Raw genomic sequence first — 22,806 nt, 5'->3', positions numbered from 1 at the left:
TGCTTATAAAACGTACATTGTGCCCAAACTCTACTTTGGTGTTTGGGGCACTTAAAATGGATAACCTACAATGTTTGAGCATATTAGGTACCCCCAGGGTATCCCCTAGATATCCCAGGGGTGGGGGATCAGGTATTTAAAGGAGGACCCTTACAAAATGAGTTTTATATGCCGTAGGTTAAGTGAAATGGCACATTTCACGCCCCACATTGTGATAAAGTGCTGCCCAAAATCGACCTTGGTGGTAGGAGCACCGTGGAGGGAGGATCTGCAATATCTTTTTATATTTAGAACCCCTAAGGTCTCCCCTAGGTGTTTCTGGGGTGGGGGTCCTGTAGATATATGTAGAGTACTGATAAAATATGTTTTCATAAGCCTGGATGCTGGAAAAATGGCCCACGTCATTTTTCCCATTGCAAATCCCATGCCACATAGGTTAACATGGCAAGAAGGTATTAACTAATAACTCTTGATAAGAGAAGGCTAAAAGTACTGTTCAAAGACTCCCCAGAATGGTATTAATAAACTCAACAATATGATATTGTTGAATTTGTCCTAAAATGGACATACAAGAAGTTGTAAGATTCTCTTGTTTCTAAGCCCAGATTCAGCCTTCCAGTGGTCTGTCCTGATTGGTCAGAGTTAAGTGGATTAGCCCGGCTTCGAGCCCCTGAGGTTAACCAGCTCTGCAGGTAGGGCACTGTTCTGGTACACAGGAATGCCAGAGCAAGGGAAGGAGTCGTAAACCATGGACTTTAAGGGAAAGAAAAGATACAAGGGCCATTTACAACTCCACTCTTTTGGCCCTCCACTCTTTTGACCCTAAGCCAAATGCTAAGATTAAGGAAGAAATGAGCAGATGCAATGGGGATAGACTATGTAAATTAGCCATCCTAGGGGTGTGTTTAGCCAGCTCTTCTCTCCCTGCTGGAAGAATTGGTGCACTCTGGGACAAAATAGTGCCCCATTCTGAAAGTGGTCATACCTTTGGGTGGTACCCTACAGCCCATTGGACAGGAGTAACCTCCTGCTTGACCCGGAGAAATTGGAATAAGTATCTGAGAAAGCCAGAGCCCCTCAGAAGTGCTGCTTGAAACTTAAGAAAGCAAGACGGGCCATGTTGGAAGTTTGATGTGCATTTCCTAAGGCCTGCACTCTGAAGACTCCACCTTCTGCACCATCTGAAACTACAGCCTGTGGACAACCTTGCTGTAAAAATGATTAAAGAGTGGACTCCCTGCAAGCTACAGGTTAACAGAGCTCACCCGGAACATCACCACCAAGAATCTTGAACCTGGAGAACTACCAGTGGATTTGTAAGTGTTTTGTCCAAGTGAATAGTGGGTACTGAAGTCCTCAACTTTCAAGGACCATCTTGGAGCTACCAGACCCTTGGAGGGAGTTTGAGACACTTTGGGACCCTTTTGTGGAACTTCAGGAAGAAGTTCTAGAAGGTTGGAGAACTTTAGAACACCTTTGGAAAAAAGCTCCTTAAGGGGACCTGCTTAACCTGGCCAACCAAGCCGCCTGCCTTCAACCGTGAGTCGGCCTGCCTTCCAGGTTTGCCCCGCTGAAAAGCTCTGTAGGTCCTACTTCCAGAATTTGACCGGGAGTAGTCGAAATCCAATGCCGGTGAACCCTAACCGAATCCAGCCTGGTGAAGAGCATCAAAAGACCCGACGAGAAAAAGCTCTGTAAACGTTTCTAAGTCCGAACAAAAAAAAGATGACCGGGAGTACCTTTGAAAGCCAGGCCGCCAGCCTTCAACCGCGTGTACGCCTGGACTCTTGATTTGTCCCACTAAAATGCTCCAGAGGTTGGACTTCATTAAGTTTGACCGGGAGATCATTGCAAGGCAATACAGCAGACCCTCATGAATCCAGAATGGCCGAGAGCTTCAAGAGACCCCAGGAAGAAAGGCTCCAGAAAAGTTTCTAAGTCAGAAGGTAAAAACTTTGACCCAGACCTACCGCGAGGGGTGGCCACCCAGGGCTCCATCACGGTCAGCTCAAAACTTTGACTTTGACCCGGTCTATCACGACCAGATGTCCAGATAAGGTGCTGTAGGTTTCTATGTGCTAGAAAGTTCTGCATCTTTAAAAATGCATATCCCTGGTTCCCTACATTAGATTTTTTTCATTTTTATGTCATTTTAAAGATAGAATTATTTCCTATTTTTATAAATTGGTGTTGGATTTTTATTTTGTATTGTGTCTTAATTATTTACGGAATTGTGTTTTTAAATGCTTTACATGCCTGTCTTTGAAGTTAAGCCTTCCTGCTCGCAGCCAAGCTACCAAGGGCTGAGCATAGGAATAATTTTATAAGACCTATTCTGAGCCCTAAACTGTGTTAGTGGCCTTATTGCCAATGGAAGATATACAATTACCCTACTAATAATCCACTTTCCAACAATGAGGAATTAATTAGGGAATCAGTTGTTATTCATTCTCTCCTGCACTTTCCTGCAGATATTTTGGCAGGTTTTAGTAGCTGAAATCTCAGAGGGTAGACGACAAGTCAGTGGTAACTTTTTCAGCCTTTCAAGCCTCACTTTTGTTCGGTATTGGGAGTGGTTTGCGGCATAGGGGCGAATGGCATAATGGAACTCTCGTCCAACTGCAGGTTCTTGGTAGAAAATGAGTCAAGAATGCTAGTGGCTCCTGTCTTTATATGGCTCATTGCTGTGGAGCTGCATAATACATTTTGAAGGAGAGGTACTTGGGTTTCCAAGCAGGCTGCAAATGAATTATCAGGGACGCGAAAACTGGCAGCAGTGAGGGGAGCCAGAATCTGCGCACCTGCGCCGTGAGGTCAACGGCAGCGTTAAGGGACATTGCTATTACCTGCCATGAGGGGAACGGCACACGCTGAACCACACCTCCCAGCCACCCCTGCTCCGTCGACCGATGTGATGTGGTACAGCGCACCTGGAGGCGCTTACAAACATCCACAGCCTCCCGCAGCACTGGACGCAAAAACCGGCAGAAGTGAGGGGAGCCAGAATCTGCGCACTAGCGCCGTGAAGGCAACGCCCAGCATTGAGGGACATTGCCATTACCTGCCGTGAGGGTAACGGCACACGCTGGACAACACCTCCCAGCCACCCCTGCTCCGTCGACCGCTGTGATGCGGTACAGCGTGCCTGGAGGCGCTTAAAAACATCCACAGCCCCACAGGGCCCGTCCTTGTCCGTCATTATGAATGAAATTGCCCCGTTAGCTATTAACTAGCTTGCAATTTGGAACTCCTCCTTATATTCAGGTGTTGTCCCTTCCGCTTGGAAACACGCAATGCTAATTCCCATTAAAAAAAATCAGGCGTTGATCCAACCTGCCTGAGCAATTACTGACCGACCTCACTCCTACCCAAGCCAGCCAAAGTGCTTGAGAAGGTGGTACAAGAGCAGCTGTCCAACTACCTTGAGTCAAACTCGCGGTTTCATGACTCTCAATCAGGATTTAGACCGGACTTCAGTACCGAGTCAGCTCTACTTGAAGTGTCTGAGTGGGGCGTCAAAGTAATTTTTTACGCTGACGGCAGTCAGCAAGTGTTCTCCTTCAGGGATCACTCCGAAAACTCATTTCACAACTTTCGCCACTGGTGAATATTGCCGCCTGGATGTCTTCTAACAATCTAAAACTTAATACAGATAAGACGGAAGTCCTATTTTTTCATCAGATATCTCCCACTTCTCCCAGTCTCTGGTGGCCGACTGAACTAAATCCTCCTCCGGTACCAGTCAAAGCTGCCCGTAACTTAGGGTTTCAATTTGATACTGCCCTCTCCTGCAAGACCCAAATTAACAAAGTCACTACCTCTTGCTTTGGAAAGCTCCGTATGATAAAAAAAATCATCCCTTTATTACCATTAGATTCACGCAAGACAGTAGTCCATGCCCTCATCACCGCGCACTTGGACTACGCAAATAGTCTGTATGTCGGAGCCCCGGCGTATCTCATAAATCAACTACAGACAGTTCAGAACTCAGCTGCCAGGTTGATCTGCAACATCCCCTACTGTCACTCCATCTCACCTCATTTGATCAAACTTCATTGGCTTCCAGTGAGATTTCACATTCAATTTAAATCTCTGATCCTGGCTTTTAGAGCTCTTAATGATTGAGGCCCTATCTACCTGAGACGTAGAATGAAGTTCTCACATGCATCCCGAAACCTCAGATCTAACCATCTCCGCCTTATGATCTGCCCCCGTTATCGCCTTGTACGAACGGGAGGAAGGGCTTTTGCAGTAGCCACTTCCAGACTGTGGAATCACATCTAGAACTGAGATTCCTGACTTCAGAGCCTCTGTTTCGGAAAAAACTCAAGACCTGGCTCTTCTTCCTAATCTAATCTGCCCGCTCCCTCCTGCATCCCTCTGAACCTTTCGAGATACTGTCTTCAGCGCCGGGACACCTCCGTCGGAGGTAGCTGTGCGCTCTACAAACTACTAAATAAATAAATTAAATAAAATTGCCAGGAAGAGACAGGGCAGCCCCCCATGTGTGTGTTGCCCAGTGCAGGCCTATTTGGGATTCTCCAAGTGTAACTAGGTACTATCTAGTGTCATTTGTCATTCACTTCCGGTATTGTGGTAATAATTGATATTTAACAAACGGCCTAAAGTTTATTAACGGTCAACTGTGTCGATTTTATTATAGTGATAAACAACAAGAGAGATAGGGAGAGTCATGAACACTCTTATTCCCCAAACTGTATTAGACATCAACAACAAAAGAGTGTTCCTGTTCTGATTAAGGTGAAAAACAGCACAGAGTCGGTGACTTGCTTCATCATCGGGCCCCACCGGGTGTGACCGAATGTCACTTAATGCTAGTGGGAGTAGACCATCCAATTAGTTGGCCTTACTCACCATCACATTTTTTAACCTTGCCCTTGATGATCTCTGATTAAATGAATTTTTTGATACATACAAGGCAATTTTAACTCACCACTTCACACTATTCACATAATTTTCACATAGCCCTCCCACCCTCACAAAACCAGCTCCGCAGTAACTCTGGCGTCGCAGCACACCGGGGTGGCATTCGGTCACACCCGGTGGGGCCCGATGATGAAGCAAGTCACCGACCAGGTCGGTGAGTGAGGGCTTTCTTAACAAACCAAATGGGCTTTGTTGGTTCCTTGTGCTCTGTGCTGTTTTTCACCTTAATCAGAACAGGAACACTCTTTTGTTGTTGATGTCTCGATTTTATTATAATCAATACTATCAACTTGTGATGGGGAAAAGAAATACTATGGAGGGGGGAGGAGAGGGGTGAGGGCATCAAAATTTGTAAAGAGAAAAAGGCTAGGAAAGCACCCAAACATGCAGCAAGCAAGTGTGTTCTAGATTGCATTGATATACTCATAGAGGAATATGAGGATTTACTGGTCTGCGACCCAAAATTGCATGCGAGGGACAAGTCACTGATAAGTTTGGATCACTCTACTAGGATTAGCTCAGACAATTGTCCTGTGATTCCCAATATGTTTCTTGATCCCAAAAAGGGTGTTAAGGAGAGTAAGTGCAAGAGTCAAATAAGTCCTGCCAGGGAGTTAACTCCTACTGTCATCATTGAAAATCCTCTGGAAAATGATGGTACCCAGGCGATAACAATTGACCCTATAGTTGTTTGTACAAATAGATTTGATATTATGTCTGATTCTCAGGAGGAGCGAAGTGTGCAAAGTATTAACATGCCATTGGCCAGGCTGAAAATCAGGTAGTGACTTGCATTCCCGATACCCACAAGGTTATTCAGGCAGTCCACTCGCTAAAGACTGAAGTGGGGACCCTGAAAGCTATGCGACGAATCTAACATCGATGGTCAAACTTTTGATGCAGGGATAGTTTCCCAGTACCCACTGTCCAACTTGCAGTACAAACATTACTTGCAATTTGCCACCTGCCCAGGTCAAGTCATCTATCCCGCGAGCAACTGAGATATTGAGCAAAGTTGCCCCCCCATGTAGTGAAGTGGTCAAGCAGAGTATCTCCTCCACAATGATCCCTGCTAGAAGTACTGCAGCGACTACTACTAGAATTATAACTGGCTCCCTGCTTACTAGTGCAACTTGTAAGCAGGGTCAGCCGCAGTTGGGTAGGACCTCTAATATTAGCACACAGTCAACCAGGTTGAGTGTAAATCATGAAGAGAGGGGGGTCTGCACAACTACTAAGTCTTACAAAACTCAGAAAAAATCTTCATCGTGAACGTCCCGAAACTGGGACAAAATAAAATAGAAAGTGTAGGTTCACTGCCTAACAAGGTCATACACGGCATGTAAGGGGTTGTCGCTCTGTTATAAGGGAGGACATTGTGAAAGCAGTTAGACACACTTCTTTCACCAATCCTCTAGATTGCATTGAGTTAACTTTGCAGAGTGAAACCTTAGTCGACAATCTATTGACACTGGGATTCAGAACCTGCTCCCCTGACCATACGTCCATTCAATTTAGGCAGTTTCCCCCTGCTGGTAACATTAATAACCATCATGCACGACAGGTAAACAGAAAAGGTAGTTCCACTCTCGAATGTAATGACTGACTGACTGGTGTGCATGCAACATGCACTGACAGGGGAGTAGACCAGCTATTATCTAGGGAAAGTGGCCCATTAATGACCTGATCTTGTAGAGCTCAAAGTGGGCCGATTGAGGTCGTCCAAAATCTAACCTTAAATGCATCCGATCCTGTGGCTCTTAAAAGGTCTAGCAACCCTCGTACAGAGAATTGCACAGACCCAAAAACCAGCCCTAAAGATTTAAAAAAGAGATACCTTGTTATCATGGAACATTGCAGGAATCGGCCCCAAAATACTCTCTCAGATTGGGTTGCCTTTATTGACCTCTTCGATATTTGCTGCTTTCAGGAAACGTGGCTGTTAACTGCACAATATCGGGAAGGCTTTTTAAATTATCATATGCCAGCAGTTAAAGGAGCAAAAGGGCGCCCTCGGGTGGCTTGACCATATGGGTCCAGCAATCATTAGGCATTAGTATTAAGGAACTCTCTGCCAATAGCAATGGTCTTCAAGCACTACAATTAAATCTGGGATCTTTAGGTAAAGTTGATATTTTTAACATCTATGCAAGGGGAACAAAAAGAGGCAGGTCTCAGGTTTAACAGCTTTAGATGAGCTCCTTGATTCACACTCCCAAGAAAGTAAAATAGTTATAGTAGGTGATCTTAACACAACATTCAAGCCACTTACTAGGGAGGATTGGCCCCTCACTAAAGAGGAAGTCGCCCAGTGTGGAATTTCTTAGTTAGAGCTTGTTCTATTAAAAAAAAGGGACAGAGCTGGTAATACAGATAAATTCTGTCTGCCTAGAGAAGGAGCTAATGGCACTAAATGGCAGGACTTCCAAAGATAAGCTGGGGCTTAACACATTTAATAACGGGTTTAGTGAAAGCAGGATTGCTTATATACTCGTTAGCCTGAACCTCTGGCACACCGTTGATGATATGGAGGTGAGGGATCATCTGGAAAGCGATCACAATCCCTTGTGTGTTTCTTTCAAATGGTGGCTGTCCGAACAAGTGTCCGCCAGTGAGTCTGAATTACACTCTCATGAGGTGTTCCCTACGAATAACATGAGACGACTTAAGTGGTCGAGTGTAGCTGAAGATCCACAGGCCTTGGATAAAATAGCTAAGGAGGTTGACCAAGCCCTAATAATGCTGCATAGCACATATCTCAATAGTACAAGTATGGAGAACGTTACCCAGCATCATGATAGCCTCTTTTTACATTTGAGAACTTATTTTCTAAAAGCCCACAAAACAAAGAAGGCAACATTTCAGAATTCCTGTCGCTGGTACAATAGTGTCTGCCGGCAGATAGCAGCTCTCTTAGGGAAGGCCATTAAAGGTGGCAATCTAGCCACAGTACGTGCTGCTAGGCAGGCATATAAAAACTCCATGGCCAAAGCAAAATGCTCCTGGGACGAAAAGAGGTGGCAGGACCTGAAAGAGGCCAGTAACAAGAAGGATAGTAAGCACTTCTGGACCATTATTAAGTATTAAGTATTCATGAATCGCCAACTAACCATGTTCTGCAGGAGGAGTGGATCAAACATTTTGGACCACAATATGCATGTTGCCCCCTCAGTCAGAGGGTGGGGCAAAATATGTATTTTTTGTAGATGAGCCTTTCAATACCAAAGATGTGGAGACAGCCCTTAGTGCTGTCATTGGAGGGAGAGCTCCCGGCCTAGATGGCATCCTCGCCAACGTGTTCCTTCATGACAAAGTCAAATGGGGTAAATACATTCTGCTTTTTGCTAATGCAATTGCCCGAGGAGCTCCAATACCAGACTCCTGGAAAGGAACCAAAATAATCCCTGTGTATAAGAAAGGTGAAAAATCATTGCAGGGGAACTATCGTCCCATTAGTCTCATTGACTCACTACAAAAAATATTGGGGAGACTAATTCTTAACAAGATCCATGACTGGGTTGAAGAGCATAGTATATTGTCACCCCTGCAAGCTGGTTTCCGTACTTACACAAGTACCAATGATCAGGTATTCCGTTTTGTATTACTATACTGGAAGGTGGTGACTCTGGGTAAAGGCAGTAAGTATGCCCTCTTTGTAGATCTAAAATCGCCCTTCGATCTCGTCCCCCGCTCTAGGCTATGGATGACCCTTCAAGATCTAGAGCTGCCTGCGGAACCTTTGACGCTCTTGAAGAGATTACATGAGGGCAATTATGCAAAAATAAGATGGGACTCTCAGGGCCAGGTGACTGATTGCTTTCCGGTTGAGCGGGGGTGCGCCAGGGATGCGTTATGGCCCCAACCTTGTTCATTGTGTTTATTAATGGGATAGTGGATTGTATGGCAAGGGTGAATACAGACGCCCCAGTTCTAGCAGGGATTAAAATCATGATTTTAATGTTTGCTGGCGATACATTGATAATTTCGCAGACCCCGACTGATTTCCAAAGAGCCCTGATAGTATTTGAGGATTTTTGCTCCGCTCGTGGTCTCGAAGTCAATGTATCGAAAACAAAACTTATGACATTTAATCAACATCAAGTTTTTAAAGGTGGCATTTTAATGAATAATCATCCCCTGGAACAAGTTAGGGAGTTTACATATCTAGGGGTGAACATATAAAACGATTTAAAGTGGAACCACCAGATTGACATGGCTACGGGGAACATAGGCAGTTGTCAGGGGCCCTACGCCTTGAGGACAACAGGTCTCTGACGAAACCTATTACACCAGTGCTTCAAGTTTATGATGCTAAAGTGGTTAGCTCTGCGATGTATGGCGTAGAACTTTGGGGGTTAGAGAACTTGTCAAAACTAAGCGTATCTGAAAAAAAGTTCCTGAGAGTCATTACCAATCTCCCACAAAGCACACCACTCTGTCCGCTGTTCTACGATCTTGAGAGGAAACCCCTCCATGATTTTGCAAAGCTACACACTGTGTTGTATTGGCGTATATTGTGGACAACCCCGGAATCGTCATCATATGCAGAGGGTTTCATTGACATTATAAAAGCTGATACCTTTCATAAAATTAGCTGGCTGCGTGGCGTAAAAGATATCCTAGTTAAAATTGGATTGTCAACACTCTGGGACGAACCTACTACAGCTTGTTTTCCAACAAAGAAGGCCCTAAAAGAAAAATATTGGGAGATGGTTACATTAAATGCCCTTAGTGCCTGCGATTTATCCTCTTTAACAGGAAAATTCATGGGAGTTCAAACTCGTTTCGAGTTATGAACGATATTGGGACACTGTCACCAAACAATTAGGTAGGAAGCTCTACTTTCAGCTGAGACTGGGCACGCTGCCCCTAAGGTCTTTTACTTCGAGGTGGAATAAAGTATGTGAGAGTAATTGTCCTAGTTGTTTGGCCCCCAATGAATCAGTTGTGCACATGTTATTTGCCTGCCCAGCCTACGAAACCCCACGCACGGTATGGCTGAGACCTGTATGTAAACTTTTGGGGACAAGATGCAGCCTAGCATCTGAAAGGATACTGCGTACGAATACCTCATATCCTATATTCTTAGCAGTTGCCCGATACTTAGGATGGATGTGGATAATTAGGTCAAAGTCCATCTCTACTTAAAAATGTGCCTTTTTAAACTGTGTTAATATTTTCTTTTATTTATTGATTTTTAGACAACTGGATCAAATACCATATTTTAACGTTCCCCAACATTATATATTCCTATTTACAGTGTTTATTATGAATTTTGTACGAAATTTTTTATATAAACTATTTTAAGCTATGAATTGTTTGTGTTAGGTTTGACTAATTGAGAACCAAGAGATTGCTTTAGGAATCCATTAACTATTAGGGACACACAAACTGTAACCATTGACCAAACAGTCTTCTGTGTACAATTGAGTGACACTTTCACTGTAAATATTACATTTGTATGTGCTTTTATGACTATGTGACGAAGAAACGTGTTTGGGTAACTTGTTGGGCCTTAAAATTCCTGATGGGGTAGACAGTAAGAAAATCTGTCTCCTCGCAAAGATCTTTTCTTCTAAGGGCACCAGCTTGTAGCATTGGAAACTCTTAGTGAGCTCAAAATCATTTTATCAGATGCAATAGTTCCAAGCCCCATGAGCAACTAAAATGTAATAAAGCCCAAAAAATAACCAATTTGGAAAAACTATGCTGCTTACCTTATGTGGCATCTGCCACACTAAATCATACCCACAAACGGTTAACTAAACTTTGGTTTACACTCTTACCTTGGTGTGCTCATTGTTGAAAGAGCTCGAATCATGCACCTGCAAGTTGAACAAAATATGAAGATGTGAGTTCAATGACTGATACAATGTCGTTGTCAGTGTAGACTGGTCTATTATTTTTTTTTATTGACATTTTCTTTTCTTTTATGATGCCAATATAGATTAGAAAATGTTATAAAGTCAATTGCATGTGTCTATATAACGGCTGTAAAAAAAGTTTGACTCATTCAGCTAACTTCCACAACAACAATCAAACGCCAGACATTTTGCCTTCAATTAGGTCAGCTAAAAGCGTTCAAACACAAACAAATGTGGGATTTCCTAATATGAAAACAAGAGTACATACATTTTTTCTTGGATGTAAAAACGTCTTGAGTCTGCACATTAAGGGTGTAATTTGGTGTTTGGCGGACAGCTTACCATGTCGCAAATGCAGTAGAATACCCCCAAACGGACCGTTCACTCACCCTATTAAGGGTCAAGAAGACTGTAAGCATTCTGGCGATGGAGTCCCCATTAACCATCTCAACAGAAAGCATCCTCAATGGATCGATGGAGATGGGGCTATTGGAGGACGGACATTACACTGTGCCCTGTCTAGGGTGGACATTTTGATTTTCTTTCTAAAACCTGGCAGTGAGGGACAGAAAAAAGCAAATAATAGCCCACACCTAGGGAAAAACCCTAAGAGTGTAGGAGTTCATTAGTTTTTTTTCTTCATTTTCATTAACAAACTCTCATTTACAGAGTTAATTTCTGAAAAACAAAATGTTGGTAAACGTTTGGTGCATGGCCATCAGAACCAATAGCACACCTCCATCAAACGTTATGTACGTCGGCAGGAATTGCCATGACATCAGATTCTATCCAGACACAGACATCACTGCTGGGCTAATGATCATCTCTAAATGCGGTGAATGGTAGTCCTAAGTGTGGCGAGTGTAATGTTCTTGTCCTCCTTGATGAACAGAGTACCCTCCTTAAACTCTAGGCCAGGCCCTTAGCTACCAGTAGATTCCAGAAGCCAAGGCTCTCTAAAGCAAAAGCCTAGTCACTATTACTCTTTACAAAGTAGGGAGCGTTAATCTCCATTTACAGATGGTGCAGATTAACGCATGGGTTAACTCAGTTTAGAGTAGTTTGTTAACCTTTCTTTACTGTAAGCAGCTAGTATACGCAGTTTGCTAGACACAACACGTCATTTAGGGCCAGATGTATCAAAGGGTTTTACCCATTCTGTGTCTATGGGAAAATGTGTTCATAGATATGGCCCTTAAGCATTACGGATGCAACCGCTGTTCCATGCCAAAAGATACAGCCGCCTCGTGCATTAAAACGTCAGGCAACAGACATCTCCAGCAAGGTAGGAAACGCCGCAACCATTTCAATATGGGTAATCCGTAATCTCCACCTACAGATGGCGAAGATTCAAGCGTAGGTTAACTCAGTTTGGACTCGTTTGTTAGCCCTTCTTTACTTTCAGCGGCTAGTATACGCAGTACAAGCAACACGTCTTTTAAGCACTATGGATGTTTCTTCCTTTAACTTCGGTATTCAAAAATATGAAATATCACAAGTCACCTTTTCCTGCCTCATTTAGAGTATTGCACAAAGGAAATTTGAAAATAATGAGCGAAAAATTATTTTGGAAGAGGAACGCAAACTCTGAACCAGAGGAAAAAGCTTTCCGTACAACACACACAGATAGGTACGTAAAGTGGGAAGTCACTGTTTCCGAGGAAGAAAAAAAGCAACCTCATGACTCACTTTCAATTTTCACCCAATGGATAGGTTTCAATAAAACTGCACAAACTAAAACACGCGGGGCTCAGTTGCAGCTTTCTGTTGGGCTCATGTCAGCTTTGTTTAGACAGGATGAAAGCAGAAAGGCAATTAATCGCGTAAGACATAATCATCAATTGCTCGGGGTCGATGGAGTCCTGGCTGATAAACAACTTGGGGTCGTTAGAGTGCACCATGGCGAGAAACACCGGTTTATGGGAGCTAATGCTTCGCCCCTTTGCTGTGTGTCCGGGGGTTTCATCAGGTGTGCGTCGAGGAGTTCCCACACCTCCTCCTTAGAGTTGTGTTCCTTTGAAAACTTCCCGGTTATGTTGTCTGCTCCTCTGAGAAAGGTAACTTAGTTCATTCAGTTCTTGAAGTTTGCTTTGGCGGTGTTTTTCCAGTTCGTGACTTGCAAGCTCTCTGGTGGAAGGATTTCATCAAACTGTCTTAGTGTAGGCCGGACACTAAATTCGCCAAAGCGTTAAAAACAGGCAAGTACAGGGCCAACAGAAACAAAGAGCACTTTTTCAATATTAGCTTTCTTTCACACAGACACATGTCGTATGGCTTCACTCAGTAGAGCTTTTACGTGCTTCATGTGTAGGGCTCCGAGGTTTACCTATTATGACTCTCCTACACAAAATGCACACCTATTGCATTTCCTATTCTTGTATTTACCGGCATTCGAAGAATGTGAAACAGAGTGCGAGCGGAGCACACATATGTAAAATAAAAACCATACAGAATGTCCTTAGAATTCTACCTACGAAGTGTTGTGCCACTTTTATCAATTCGCACTGCTCGCTTGATTGTAATGAAGTGTGGCCTATAGGCCTGAGCTGCCATCTTGGGATCCAGGTTGGAGTTTAGGCGTCAGCTCAACACCCTGTCATTCTGGGCACATCACAGAAACATCCCGTGCCCAAGTAAGAAATCTGATCTTGTGTAATGTGGTCCTCATGTAAAGTGCTCTGGTGCCTTTGGGATAAGTTTGTTGCATTTAAAACTGCACACAAAATTAAAATATACATATGGGGTTGGGGTAGTCATTAGAAACAGTTCTCTTTCATACACTTTTCGACATAATGCTTATACGCAGTTTCTTTCAATTTCTTTTTGGGTTATTGTGAAATTTTAAAAGGGTGGTGGAATTACTTAATTTGTGCATTTGATGGACACTGTCGTTCTTTTTTGGGGGGCTAGCTTTTATAGTTTTTTTATCCTAAGATTTTCTTTTGTTGCGTAAGACAATAGGCATTTGCAATGCACTAGGTCTTGCATTACTGAAAGTTTGAGCTATTGGCGCTGCATTATTATTTGCAACATCAGTATCTCAACCTTTCAGTAATGCGAGACCTATTGCATTGCAAATGCTCGTTTATTTATTAATGAAACACTTTTATGAGCAAGGACCTATCTCCAGAGGGGAAGGGGGACTGTATAAAACTTCCCAGAGTCTGGTTGCTGCATTTCTACAAAGATGCATGGTGATTTTTTCAGACCGTTTGACATATATATCAGTGAGCACCCTCCATTCACTTTTATTTCCTTGCCAAAATGAATATCCACTCTAAGACTTGACCCATCAAGACATTAGTTAATTGTAACCGCAGTGAGGTATTCGTTTTTTAGTTTAAGTTTTGTAGTTCTCTGTCAATACATTTTTTGTCTTTTTCTTCTCTAGGTCTTTCTCCATGAATTTTCTCTGAATTGTGGTCTCTGAGGCCCAGAACATTCTACAGGTTTGCCGTTAATCGCAGCCAAGCTTCCAGTTTCAGAACTAAGGACATCCAGTGGGAGCTCTGGTTCAGGAGCTCTGCACCAGGGCACTGTGTCATGAGAAACATTGCCCTGGTGTACAGGGACTCAGGAAGTTGCATTGTTATTCTGTGCAGCATCTCCTGGACTGGTAAAGAGGAGCCCAGGTGAGGCTGGTTCTTCTGGGCTAGGAGGCCCAGGAGGGATTATCCAACAGATGTCCACTCCTGCAACCTCTGGAGTAGACAAGTCAACTGGGACATTGGCTTGCTGTAATGAGCACCTGCACAGCACTGCCTGACCTCTGACACCAGCTGGGTAATGTTTCACAAAAGAACACATGCTGAAGCAGCTGATTCCTTCAGTTTACTAGTAGAGTTAATCTTTGCCAATGATTGCAGCAGACACAAGAACACAATAACACTCCCGGGTCACTAGGTAAACCGGTGTTCTATGCAAGACAAATGCAAATTACTGAGTTTACTCAATTAACTTGGTGTGCTGAAAAAGAATGAGAAAAGATCACTGAACGAGAGAGGTATTTTAGCTACCAGGATTGGTGCTGTAAGTAGTGCATGTAATTTAAAGGTTTGTGCAATGGGATCTTCGCACGATTAAGTTTTACTTTGAAATCACTTTATTTGTAACCATTAAAGAAGAATTAAACATTAAAGAATGGAATAAAGTTGTGTGAAGTGACATTTAATGAAAAGGCCATTAGGATCTTTGAAACGCAGTGTCGTAATAGTGTAGCACGTTGAGAATTTTCTCACTGTGAGTCGGGACACATCCCACATTATTCTTGTCCATGTCAGCGAAGCATGGTGGACACCGGCATGGGAAACCAATGCTGATTGACCCACTAGCCATAGGGCAGGGGCAGACGCGACTATGACCCAGGGAGCCTGTCGCAGATGGAGCACCTGCTTAAAAGCTATGCTCAGCGGAGCCAGTTGAGGTTCCGCCAATGATAATCCACTGGTTTTTGTATCCCTAAATGCTTCAAGGGAACTACAGGTATGGTAGGGCGGGAGGAAGGTGATTCTGGGGCATTACTCCCACTCTGCCAAACTCTAAAAGATGTCCTATGTCAGAGCAATTAAGAAAGCAAGCACACTTGAAAAAAGTGCGCTTTTGCAAACTATCACGCTTTGCAACCAGGCACAGCACCCTCCAAAGCTTCATTGTTGCTTTTGAGATATCTATGCACCATTTAAATCCAAAAAGTACCTGCTTGTAAATAGGGTGGAATGAATTTATAGCATTCATTACATTTTTTTGATAATTGTCTGTAAAGCTAAACAAGGAGAAGGGGTTTCTATATAGCTGCGACCAAGTTTCTGCACTGTTTCAGACGTCGATTGACCAGGAGGGGCTTTCCAATTTAGAATTCGAAGGAGTCAACAAACAAAAGTATCCTCCAAACCTGAAATGGGCAAAAATGATGCACACATTTTTTACACAATTCACTTCCGGGTGTTTGCACACCTCTGTGCTGGACCTTTTATAAAAAAATAATCAGAGTTAGGTTGTTTAAACATGCACCTCTTCGGTGTCTTGCGGATTCTTACCCACTATGGGCCAAATTTAACAACAATGATGCACACCGACCCAAAGTGTTGATTTAAAATCTACTTTCCAGCATAACAGTAACTCTTAAATAACACAAAGTAGCACTATGAGGCGCTTTGCACTATTTTGCATGAAGTGGGCGTCACATAGATGCTATACTGGTGTTCTTCTGAACAGAACGTTTGTAAGGAAAACTTTGTAAGAGAACTTTCCACCAAACAATTAGGTCTCCTTGAGAGAGGCAGAAAGCAGAAGAATTGTATTTTCTCCAACTTGTCAAATTGAACATGTGTGCTTTGCAGCACACATACAAAGTGGGAACGATTTTGAATTTATTCTATGCTTAGTATTTTTTCATTTTGTATGTGCTAGACTTTCACACACACACACACACTCTTTTGCAATGTACATCTTGGTTGATTTAAAAAAAATATATATTTTATTGGTTTTATTGGTACACAAACCAGCGTATAAACCATTTTACATTTAACCATCAGACATGTCTTCATAGTTACTCCCAACTAACCCCTCGGATCCCTCCCCCCTTTTAACAATAGGTGTGGGCATGAGTCAAGCATACATTTCCATTATTCAAAAGAAGCTTAACGGACAACTGCACAGCTCAATTTTCATCACCGTGTACATATGCTCGTACTCACTAGCCTTCATCCTCCATTTGTGAATCCCGTAAGGCTTGTACCAGCGCTTCCCATGCCCGTGCCATCTTTAAACTCTTGTCGTTGGCTGCTCGAGTTGCCTGCCTCAGTCTGACAATACTTTCACTGCTGGCCCACTTATATAATTCGGTTTTCCACCGCCCACTCGACGGGCCTTCTCTCGATTTCCAATGCCAAGTTATCTCTCTTTGAGCCAGTAGTAGCCCTAAATCAATGAATTTGCTGGTAATTTTTGTTTTAGCTGTGTGAGGAAACCAATGTAACAGACATGTCGCCATAGCATACTCCACCTGCCTTTCAGTAATATCATTCAGGAGCGTCCCTACCTCAGACCAATAATTTCCCAACTTCGGACAGTCCCACAGCATATGCTCCAGTTCCACAGCTGGTGCCGTGCATCTAGGGCATGCCGCATCTCGGGCCTGGAAATATTTCTGGATTTTCCTTGGGGTCAAATATGCTCTGTGCAATATGAAAAAGTGCACCTGCTGAAATCTTGCGTTTCTGCTTCCCTTCCATGCTCTCCTAAGAATGTGGCCCCATTTCGTGTCCGGTATTGGTCGCCCTAATTCGTTTCCCACTTCAGTTTCAAAACCTCTAATGGCTTCAGGCCCTCAAGCAACATTCGGGAGTGTAGGCAAGTGACCGCTTTAAATGTCCCTGCAGCCATTACAACATATTGGCATGCCATGGTAGTCAATGGCTCCAGCTGTCCTCCCCTCCAGTGTTTCCGTATTGCCGCTGTTACAGCCGCATGCAGCAGAAAACTCCCTTCTGGAAGACCATACCGCTCTTGTAATGCCCTGAATGGCAGTAACTCGCCCTCATCATATAAATCCCATACCACTCTTCCCCGTCCAGGAGTGAGGTCCAGTCCCCTCCGTGTGACAATGCAGTCAGCATTCCCAAAGAGAATTCTGGTGCATAGGGATGTGTCACCCCCACTCTACATTGACTTCTATTCCAGCATGACCTCAAGGTCTCCTCCTCCAATGTCAAATCCTGTAAGTTAAGTTTCTGCTGCATAACTATGTACGAGAGGACATGCCTCTGTATCCCCTTACCTCGTGCCAGGTCAGGACCCCGAAATTCTACCGCAACATTCTGTGTAAGGACCTGTAGCTGTGCCGCTAAATAGTGAAGCTCAAAGTCGGGGACAGCCTTAGGTCTCAGTAACGTGGTCAGCGCTACTCTCCGCCTACCGTGACCCCATAGAAATTTGGTGATTAATGATCTCAATTCCTTGAAAATTCGTTGGGGGATCCATTTTTTTTAACTGTATTTTTACTGCAGAGTTAGAAAACATACAGCCATTTGTTTCAACCGTCCCGCCATCAATAATTGACCTGCAGATATCGTGATGTAAGCAGCACACAGCCATTTAGCCCACATCCCGGAGGCCGGGCGGCGATAGCTAGAGAGTGCGGCACATGGAAAAGCACCAGAGAAGCAACGACACCTGCTCGGCAGAATGATCTAGTATCTGCTTTTCTTTATTTCCCCATCCCCAGATCCCAACAAATAACCGGTCCTATAGTACAAATGGCAATTACTGGCGGGTACTGCCAGTAAAACCTGGCGGCCTCTCTCCAACCCACTAGCCCCCATGAGCAATCGTCATAACATCTCCTTAGTAGAGAAATACCAGACCAGACGTACTACCCAAGATCCATACACGGTGCCCTCACTGGTCAGTCCCCTATTATACCAACAGTAGGACCCCCAACTACTCCACCCATACCCTCCCCCCTAACCGTTACTGGTGTGGGCCTGGTGCATTTACCACGACTGCTAATCGGAAGAAACCTGTAGGATCTACATTCTTACAGCTATGTACCCCATGGAACTACATTCAGAACCACTCCTCTTTAGCCCTCGCCATTTGCCTGCTTGTTGCTCAGTGTGCGCACTAGTTCTTCCCATGCACGTGCCATCTCCAGGCTCCTCTCATTAGCTGTACGGACTGCCTGTCTAAGTCTAACAGTACTTTCACTACGGGCCCATTTACAGAGTTCGCTCGCCCAACTACTACTGGAGGGACCCTCCTTCGATTTCCAATGCCAGATTATCTCCATTTGGGCTAAGATGAGACCTAGATCAATGAATTTACTAGTGATTTTAGTTTTGTTCGTGTGAGGAAACCAGAGCAACAAACAAGTCGCCATGTCAAATTCCACCTGCCTATCAGTAACTTCGTTAAGGAGCGCACCCACTTCAGACCAATAGATCCCTAGTTTCGGACAGTCCCACAGCATGTGTTCTAGTTCCACATCAGGATTCAAACATCGAGGGCACGCTGCGTCCTGTACCTGGAAATATTTCCGAATCTTCACCGGAGTAAGGTAAGCTCTGTGCACTATAAAAAAGTGCACCTGCTGAAATCGAGCATTTATACACCCCTTCCAAGTCCTCCGCAGTATGTGCCCCCACGTTGTGTCCGGAATGGGCTTACCCACACTAGTCTCCGATTTTTGCTTGAGAACTGTCAGAGGCTCCAACCCCTCGTGTAGCATTCGAGAATGTAGGCAAGTGGCCGCTTCAAACGTGCCCACTGTCATCACCACATATTGGCAAGCCATCGTGGTTCTTGGTTCTGATTGCCCAGTCTGCCAGTGCTTCCGCATCGCCGTCGTTACTGCCATGTGTAAGAGGAAACTCCCGTCAGGAAGGCCAAATCGATCCTGCACCGCCCGAAATGGCAACAACTCACCACCATCGTAGAGGTCGCCCACCAAATGAAGCCCCAGCTCTTCCCACTCCATGAGCGGGGACGAGTCCCCTCCGTGTGGCAATGCTGTTCACATGCCCAGAGGGATTTCAGGTGCTTACGGGTGTGCTACTCCTGCCTTCTTCTGGCTTTTATTCCAGCACAGCCTCAGGGTCCTCTCCTCTAGGGTTAAGTAACGTACCACAAGCTGTTGCTGCATGATGATATACGAGATGACATGTCTCTGTAAACCCATCCCACGAGTCTGGTCTGGGCCCCTAAACTCCCGTGCGACATTCTGTGTAAGAATCTGCAGCTGTGCCGCTAGATAATAACGTTTGAAGTTAGGAACTGCCAGTCCCCCTTCCGATTTCGGTCTCAACAACGTATCCAGCGCCACACGTCGCCTCCCGTGTCCCCATAAAAAGTCAATGGTGAGCGTCCGCAACTCTCGAAAGAACCTTGGAGGTACCCAAATTGGCAGCGTATGGAAATAGTAGAGCAAGCGAGGTAACGCCACCATTTTAAGCAGCGCTGCTCTCCCCACCACCGAAAGGGAAAGAGTTGCCCAAAACGCCATACAGCCTCTTAGGGCTCTTATACAGCGACCTATGTTCCCCTCCAGCATGTCATCAGCCCCATGATAGATCCTAACTCCCAGGTAGGTGAAACACGATCGTTCCCAAATCAGATCAGCGGCCAGTTGTGGCTGGGGCATATCTGCCCTCAGAGGGAAGATGCATGTTTTATTCCAATTAACTCTTAGGCCTGACAGCGTCCCAAAGTCTGAGAGCATACCCACCTCCCCTCGTAGTGCTACTGTCACGTCCTCCAAGAACAACAGAAAATCATCTGCATACAATGAAATGTAGTGCGGAATACCCCCACACACCAGGCCTCTGTACGCTATTCCTGTCCTAGCTTGGGTCGCCAATGGCACAATCGTCAGCGCGAACAGCAGGGGCGAAAGTGAACACCCCTGCCTCGTTCGTCTCTGCACCGGATACTCTGAGGAGATTACTGAACCCAACCGCTCCCTGGCAGTTGCTAAGGAGTATAAGACCCTCGTCCAACATCTAAATTGCACGCCTAAGCCGAATTTCTCCAGCACCCTTTCTAAATACTCCCATTCCAGGCTGTCAAACGCCTTTTCTATATCGACGGACAACACTGCAAGCATCACACCCATATCCAGATCACTCCCCAGGACTCGTATGAGGCGGCGGATATTGATCAAGGTATTTCTAGTTGGGATAAACCCTGCCTGATCTTCGTGGACTAAAGTAGTCATGTGGGGCAGCAATCTCGTGGCCAGTATGAGACTCAACATTTTGTAGTCCACCGTCAACATAGACAGCGGCCTATAAGAGGTCACTACCTTCCCTCCCAGGTTTCAATAAGGGGATGACCAGCGCCTATCTCATGGACGCTGGCAGGTGGCTCTGCTCCAGCGCCTCGTTATAAACCTCCAGCAAGTGGGGCGCCAGAATGTCAATGTATTTGCCATAAAATTCTATGGAGAGCCCATCGACCCCTGGGGTCTTGTTCCGGGCCATCTGCTTTATCGCTCCCCTGATCTCCGCTAAAGTTATGGCCTGCCCCAAAGTCTCAGCATCCTCTTCATCTAACTGTGGGAGCTGAATCCCCGCCAGGTAGCCCTCTATGTCCAGCGACTCCGCCTCCAGGTGACTCTGATAGAGTGTTGTGTAGTAATTCAGGAAGCGCGTGAGGATCGCGGTCTGGGAATATACCATTTCTCCTGTCTCCTTCTGTATACTAAAAACCGGGCACCCCCCTGAAATGGGGTTCACTAGCCTCGCTAAAAGCGTGCCCACCTTGTCCCCCTCGGCATGAACCTTCACCAGATATTGTCTATAATCGTAGTTTCGCAATCTCTCCGTCCCTGCCGCCACTAGTTCTTTAGCTGCTAAGAGCCGCTCCTGTAGTTCCCTATGCTCTGGTCTCTGCTTCTCGATCTCCCGCAGTGCCTCCTCAGCCTTTAGCTAGTACCACTGTCTTTTCACCTGAGTGTTTACTAATGCACAACCCTCTCCCCACTACCTTAAAAGCATCCCATTCTATGCCTCTAGTGGACGCCGATTCTCTATTTACAGTGAAATAGCGGTCAATGCCATCAAGGATTTCAGAGCTAAAGACCTGCTCCTCCAGGGTATCTGGACGCAATCGCCAAGTTGGGACTGCAGCCCTCACCCGCTGCCATCGAAAGGACACCAACTGAGGATTTTGATCAGAGATGGTCCTAGCCAAATACTCAAAGTGTGTTGCCAGAGATGCTATTGAGTGGCTACATAAGACAGTGTCAATTCTGACATGTAGTTCATGGAGTGCAGAAAAGAAAGAATAATCCCTATCTTCAGGGTGGTGCCCCCTCTATATGTCAGTGAACACCCACCTCTCTTGCCAATCCGTCCGCTTCTTCGCTATCCTGTGGACCTGGGAATCAGCCAATGGTGGGTGCGACCTGTTCAATGATACATCAGTGATCGAATTAAAATCTCCCCCCAGTATCACCTGACCATCCAAAAAATGCGCTAAAGTCCCCGAGATTATGTCTAAGAAGCGGGGCTGATCCGTGTACTGCATAGCCTCACATCCCTTCCATACAATCTCCCCTCAACCGCCACATATCTGCCCTCCGGGCCAATCACACTGTTTGTGGCTTGGAACGACATCCCCGCCCTCACCCACACCAAGACTCCCCTGGCAAACGCAGAATAGGCAGTGCCAAACACTTGGCCCCGCCATCTCTTCTGCAACGCAGCACACTCCTGCTTGTTAAGATGGGTCTCCTGAAGCAACGCTATTTGGTTTCCACATTGAACCAAATATGCATGCACCTTGTGCCACCTTGACATAGTATGTAATCCACGTACGTTCCATGTAATACATTTCAATTCAGGTAATGTCCCCATTGCAATAGTCCCTCAGTCTCTCCTCCTACAAACTTCGCCAGCCCACACCAAAACCACTGAACCCCAAACTCCCAAGTCCCTGAAAAACACCCAAAACCCTCCCCCCCAGAACAGGACCAAATAACACATTATCAGTCCCCATCCAAACTACCCCAACAAGTCACACAGTACTACCCTGCAGTAGTCACTACAGGCCGCCATAAGGGCAATGGGAAGGTGGTCCAGCCCGACAGGTGGCAGCCCTTGCCCCAGCCCTCAGCCCCTCAACCCCCTGCAATAATAAGGCACATCTATAATATTCACAAATGTCACCAGGTACTCCAGCACCCCCACGTGTAGTCCTCCAGCAATGACCCCCCCGAAGTTTTAAGCAATCTACAAATCATCTGCTGTTCTGGGCGTCACCTCCAGGCCCTTGGTGCTGTCGTCGTCCGAAAGCTCTGTGCCCGAATGTCTCTTGCCCTCCTCGGAATCCGTCCCCCTAGTGGAGTCCTCCTTCTGTGACCCTGTTATCGCCGCAGTTGCCGCCAGAGCCCCCTGTTTGTCAGCCGCCAAATGTGTGAGCTGTGAGGCCTGCCGTAGCCTGTTTTTCTTGCGAAAACGCTGTGACTGGTGCATCCTCGGCAGTTTAGGTTGTCCGC

The 22,806-nt window shown here is 45.3% G+C and overlaps 1 protein-coding gene across 2 annotated transcripts in view; it reads right to left on the bottom strand.

Moving 5' to 3' along the window:
• The window catches only part of SLC13A1 (solute carrier family 13 member 1), a 309,760-nt gene that overhangs the window by 133,457 nt on the left and 153,497 nt on the right, over positions 1-22,806 (bottom strand). For both annotated transcript variants that reach the window (XM_086966833.1, XM_086966838.1), the window contains one exon: positions 10,734-10,772. In XM_086966833.1, coding sequence (XP_086822959.1) covers positions 10,734-10,772 — 39 coding nt within the window. The remainder of the gene's footprint in view (positions 1-10,733; positions 10,773-22,806) is intronic.

This window comes from Lissotriton vulgaris, chromosome 1_1 (genome assembly GCF_964263255.1).
Source record: "Lissotriton vulgaris chromosome 1_1, aLisVul1.2, whole genome shotgun sequence".
NCBI classification, from domain to species: domain Eukaryota; kingdom Metazoa; phylum Chordata; class Amphibia; order Caudata; family Salamandridae; genus Lissotriton; species Lissotriton vulgaris.
Note: the sequence above shows the minus strand (reverse complement) of the source record. Positions and strands in the feature narration are given on the sequence as shown.